The 5,906-nt window shown below is 43.2% G+C and overlaps 1 protein-coding gene across 1 annotated transcript in view; it reads right to left on the bottom strand.

Moving 5' to 3' along the window:
• The window catches only part of Trpv3 (transient receptor potential cation channel subfamily V member 3), a 34,020-nt gene that overhangs the window by 7,607 nt on the left and 20,507 nt on the right, over window positions 1-5,906 (bottom strand). The window contains exons 11-14 of the mRNA XM_048798417.1: window positions 4,936-4,951; window positions 4,687-4,880; window positions 1,977-2,043; window positions 972-1,246 (exon numbers count right to left, since the gene is read on the bottom strand). Coding sequence (XP_048654374.1) covers window positions 972-1,246; window positions 1,977-2,043; window positions 4,687-4,880; window positions 4,936-4,951 — 552 coding nt within the window. The remainder of the gene's footprint in view (window positions 1-971; window positions 1,247-1,976; window positions 2,044-4,686; window positions 4,881-4,935; window positions 4,952-5,906) is intronic.

Here is a 5,906-nt window from a genome sequence, read left to right as displayed (position 1 = left end):
CACACACACACACACACACACACAAAGTGCACACAAACCATCAAACAGTCCCCTGCAGCCTCGCTGGAGGCTTAATACATAGATCCTGAGCTAACCTACAGAATTCAAACACAAAAAAGCAGAAAGTTTGAGAAAGAGATTTGAGTTAAATAATGTCAGAGATTTGATGTAAATAATGTCTCTGAAAGTCCAGGAGCCTCCTATCTGAAAGTGTTGGGATCCTGGAATCTCATCTGGGGGAAATTCAGAGGTCATGTAGTCCCACACCTCCTCCCAGGTTTGGAATTCCCTCTGCAGTTCTCCTGCTCATAATTTGCCCAGTTGCTCCTGAACATCTTTGACAGTCCCAGTTAAGAAGGTCATAATGATTAGAAATCTTCTTGTGGCAAATCAAAGACTGTCTTCCCTATCATTTCCCACCCCCACCCCGTGTACCTCGTTTCTGCCTTCTGGGGCCACAGAAGGGGGCTGCTCCCTCTTTCAAGGTAGCTTGGCAGATTTCTGAAAGAACTCTCTCCTTCTTCGACCCTAGTTTCAACAACCATTTCTTATGAGGCACAGTCTCCAGTCCTCTCCCAAACCTGGTCATCATCTCTGGACCCATCCTGTGGGTTGGAGTCCTCAACAAGGGAGGAGTGTTAAGGCCAGGATAAAGCACAGTAAAAACTGTCATCTCCATTGTCCTGTAGCTTATACTTCTCTTAATGCAATCTAAGTCACACTTCAGCGTCCACAGAGCACACTGTTGACTCTGAGCAGAATATCCCCATAAGGCTGGGTTTCTCTCATACGTGCCACATTCCCTACACCCTGTACTCAAAGAACCTGGACTAAGGCTTCCTCAGACCTGGTTTATGCAGATTCCCAGGCCCTGCCCCAGACCCAGCGGTGCTGATGGTGATTGATGACCAGGTGCTGAGCCAAGTCCCTGGGGAGCTTTCCACACCGAGTCACTGCCCAGCTCAGTTCACCTGTAGGCGCCAGATCCTCTCACTCTCCTTGGAGACATTCTCCACTGTCTCTCCCATCAGGGCGATGAGCATGTTGAGGAGGAGGACGAAGGTGAGGATGACGTAGGTGATAAGCAGGAACAGGAAGAGGATGGGGTACGTGGAGTTCTGCTGGATTTTCAGGTCGCCTAGGCCTATGGTGAGCTTGAAGAGCTCCAGCACCGCGTCACTGAAGCTCCCGTAGGAGCTGCAGTCCTTGTTGTCCTCGGAACATTTCTCGATCAGCGAGGCCAGGGCTAAAAGGGACATAAGGGGATGCTTGCTTCTGCCTTTCTGGGTAATTACCCAACATTTGCACACGCGCGCGCACACACACACACACACACTGCAGACCTCTGCCTCTTCCCTCTGGACCCCGAAGGCCTTATCAGGCTGGTTTCTCCACCCTGAGCTCCTGCAGGAGCCTTCATGCCTAACAGAACCAAGCTCTTCTTTCCCTCCTCCACCCCCTGTTCAGCCCTTGCTCACAGGAGCACTCAACCACTGAGCCACATCCCCAGCCCTATTTTGTATTTTCTTTAGAGACAGTATCTCACTGAGTTGCTGAGTGCCTCACTTTTGCTGTGCTCCTATTTTTTGAAGATCATCCATCAAATCTCTGTGAACTCCAGTTTCCCCATCTGTACTACAGAGCTTAAAATGCTTGCCGGGCCTATCCTGGATTGTGAGGGCCAACGAAGATGAAGGATGTGAAAGTGGGTGGCAGTTGCCTCCGTGTGGATGGGTAAGAGTGACAGGCTGGGTCTCCCAGCCTTGGTTACTTGAGGCTTAGAGGATGGGGATATGATTCCCACTCGATCATGTTGTTGAGAGAAGTAAAAGATGCTGTTTAGAAAGCACTGAGAGCAACAGGTGCCCCACTCATCAGGAGCTGGTGTAATTGTTGCCAGGGCTGCGTGTGCTGTGTCATTTTGACATCTACATAAAGTGCTTTACAAATGCTACTATTATTTATGAAGCGATTACCTACTCCAAATCCAAGTAAGAACACGATATATACAAACAAGAACTTCAGGACATCATGCAAAATGACCTATAAAGAAACAGGATTCAAGTGTAAGGCGTGAGCACCTATTCACCATCTGCTGATCTCCTTGCTTCTTCCCTTCCTTTCCCAGCCCTGGGCCCTAACCCTGCCTTCACTCAGGCCATTCTCCCTTCCCCCAGCAGAACCCTCCTGATGCTCTAGACTCAGCTCTGCCTCTGCCTCCTCCAGGAAGCCTTCTGGTCCTGGGGTCAGCCCCAGGTTCTCTTCTCCCCCACCTCCTGAACTCAGGCCCTGTTTACCCTCTCCCTCTCCCGATAGGGTCTCCTACCTGGAGTCCTCGACCCACCTGGAAGCAGTGGCATGCTGGAGCCAGCTCATACCAGCTCCCAAGAGCTGAATGTTGAATGCTCATGAATTTTGTGAGCTGGCTGTTAGACAGTTAAATTTTTGTAAATTTTGTGAGATGTTTGTGAAACACAGTCATTTTTAAGAACTAAATCAAACTTTTCATTATAAGACAATTAAGTTCTAAAGATCTAACGTACAGCTTCAGACTGTAGTTAACAGTACCAATTTGTATATTTGAAATGTGCCAAGAGTAGATTTTGAATGTTCTCAACACCACACACACACACACACACACACACACACACACACACAGTAACTATGCAAGGTAATGGATGCATTAAGTAACTTGAAATGGATGATCATTTTGAGGTAGAAAACATAAGGATAGATAGAAAGGAGACATGTCGGACAAACCAAGAGTCACCATGACTTAAAGTCCAGATCTAAAGTCCACTTTACCATGGATTAAAAGTCCAGATTTAAAGGTCACTTTCACAAACTTCGGTCACAAAATAATTAAGTAAACCATTAGACTTTATTCCTTGAGTCTGTCAATAACTTCTTTCCTGACCTGGATCTAAAGGAAAAAGAAGTCTGAGGATATCTTTCTTCCACAAGTAGATATCCTTGTGATTTATATTTTTGGAATCTGATATATATATTTTGGAATCTGATTACTGCATCTACATTTCGTGCTCTTAATCGAGCCCTCAGTATTACCCCAGTGTAGTACTGTTTCAATCCACAAAGCAGATCGATAAAAACTCCATGGGGAAATTATTAGCGATTTTTCCTCAAAAACAAAGAAAGGAAAATGACCCCTGGCAGGTAATGGTTAACATATCAAGTCAGAGACCCAAAGAACTGAAAACACCCTCTTAGACCAAGTCTCTGCACTACAGATTTGACATGTATAAATATGCCTAAGACTAGTCACCCTTACCCTGTCTCTCAGAATGTCTACTACCTTCTTTCTCTCAGTAAATTCCATCTGTGTCTCACTTTGACCCATCCTTAAATTCCTTTCTGCAGTGACATCAAGGACCTTCATGGCTCAAGCTGACATTCACCTCCGTGTTGGGGAACCTTCTCAAGACCCCTGTCCTGGCGACATTTCACAATGTGTGTATGTATGTATGTGTGTGTGTGTGTGTGTGTGTGTGTGTGTATATCACTATATCTCTCTCTCTCTCTCTCTCTATATATATATATACCACTATATATATATATATATCACTATATATATATATTCATATTCCTCACACAGTACACCTTAAATTTCAATTTTATTTGTCAATGGTTTCTCAATATAGCAAAGGAAAAAGAAATCAACTTTTTTGCAAAACATAATATAAACATATTAAAAATAAAGATAATAAATGTTCAAAACTAATCATTCCCTGATTATTTTACTACATTTTACAAATATCTATGTTTTTGAGGTTTTTTTTACCTCTGTTGTAGCCCCATGTTGGAAACACTACATAAGGATGTGTAACTGCATATCTCTTCCCAATTTCTGTCTTTGGCAACATAATGTCAGTAACAGGAAATCAGCCATGGTGGAGCTTGACAGCAGGAAGAGTGGTAAACACTACAAATCAGATTGACTCACTGTTTTATTGCTGTCTATGTGTGTATTTAAATCAGTGATAGAGAAAATGTGAAGGCAGCTTCAACTTCAAAATGTCCATAGCTGTTACATTATAAATAGCCCACAAATAGCAACAAGAGGGCCTTCCAGTATCTGCAAACAATTATCCTATTCAGGAAAGAAGTTGCCCAGCCATGGACAAACTAGTGAAGTTTCAACTTAAGTCTTCATTGTTTCACTCTCATCTTAACTGCTTACAAAATAAAACATAAACTGGAACAACACACATTTGTCAATTGCAGTTTGGCAACAGATTTGAAAGAGTTTAATTAAAAACTAAGTATTCTGTGAGACTCAATTAGCTATGTGGAACTTATACTAAAGCATATTGCATGCAATAAACGTATGTATTTATACACATATGCTGGTTTACACGTGCGTGCACACACACACACACACAAATACATTACAGAGCAATTGTTACATATTTTCCAGCACACCACTGCCCAGGGATGAGAACTTCCTTCACAAAATGTGTTCCTTCTCTACATCCAACAAGCTTGGGAATTGTAAGATGTGGACACTTAAAGTGTGACCAAAAGCCAAGGAAGACTGTGGCATTCGGGAGAAGGAGCCATGGATCAACTGCCATGTGTTAAGCCCTTTTTCTCTACAGACTTCAGTTTACCCACCTAAAAAAGACGCACCCTCTGAGGGCCCTCCCACCTGTGCAGCTCCCTGCGTACCTTCTGGATCATGACGCTGTACATGCCCATGGACTGGAAGCCGCATGTGTAGTAGAGCATGTTCGCCCAGCCCAGGGCCATGGCCAGCACGAGGCAGGCGAGGTTCTCTTTGTAGGCAAACAAGTACAAGAAGACAGACAGTATCACAAGCATAGCTTGGATAAAACTGTTCAGGAGACACAGGAGACAAGGGCCTTACTCACTTCTCAGCATCAGGGCAGAGACATTCAAATCCCTCAAACATTAAACCCCATGAACAGTCACCCTGGGGGCCCGGACTGACAAGATAAAGGCTGCCTTGGATCCATACATCTAAACTCCAGCCTGTTGAGGACATCGCCAGATGCAAGTCAGGACCAACTGTGGACTAGTTGTGACTGACAGGGACTTAAAAAAAAAATACAGCCAGGTAAGATGGTGCACACCTGTAGTCCCAGAAGTTCGGGAGGGTGAGACAGGAGGATTACAAGTTCAAAGTCAATCTCAGCAATTTAGCAAGGCCCTAAGCCATTCAGTAAGATCCTGTCTCTAAATAAAATATAAAAAAGGGTGGGGATGTGGCTCAGTGATTGAGTGCCCCTGGGTTCAATCCCTGGTACAAAAAACCATTTATATATGTATATATATTTTATATATACTTTACATACATTTATTTACACACACACACACACACACACACGCACGCACGCACACACACACGCACATACACAGACCACAGGGCTCCAGGAGATTCTGACATGCAGCCCAGGAGGATGTATGGTTTTTAAAACATGATTTATGATTCCCATATAGATTTAGGAACCACTAGGCTACACCAAGGATGCAGTGAATAATTACATTTTTAACCAAAGTGAAAAATGCTGCCAACATTTATACTTAAAAATCAATCAAGTCCTTCAAAACCTACTCTTTAAAACAAAAAAAAAAAAAGAAAGAAAAAAGCTTTAATATATGCTAACCAAAATAAGTCAGTCACAAAAAGACAAATCCTATAAGACTCCACTTACACAAAGTACCCAAAGTAATCAAATTCACAAGAGATGGAAAATAGAAGGTGGTGGCAAGGGTGTCAGAGGGAAAAAGAGAATTGTTGTTTACTAAGTACACAGTTTCAGTTTTGCAAGATTGGTTGCACAGCCAGTTGGATGTACTTCACAATTTTGAGCTGAACACTTAAAAATGGTCAAGATGCTTTTATTTTTATGTGCACTTTAGCACAA

This window comes from Marmota marmota, unplaced genomic scaffold (genome assembly GCF_001458135.2).
Source record: "Marmota marmota marmota unplaced genomic scaffold, marMar, whole genome shotgun sequence".
NCBI lineage: Eukaryota > Metazoa > Chordata > Mammalia > Rodentia > Sciuridae > Marmota > Marmota marmota.
Note: the sequence above shows the minus strand (reverse complement) of the source record. Positions and strands in the feature narration are given on the sequence as shown.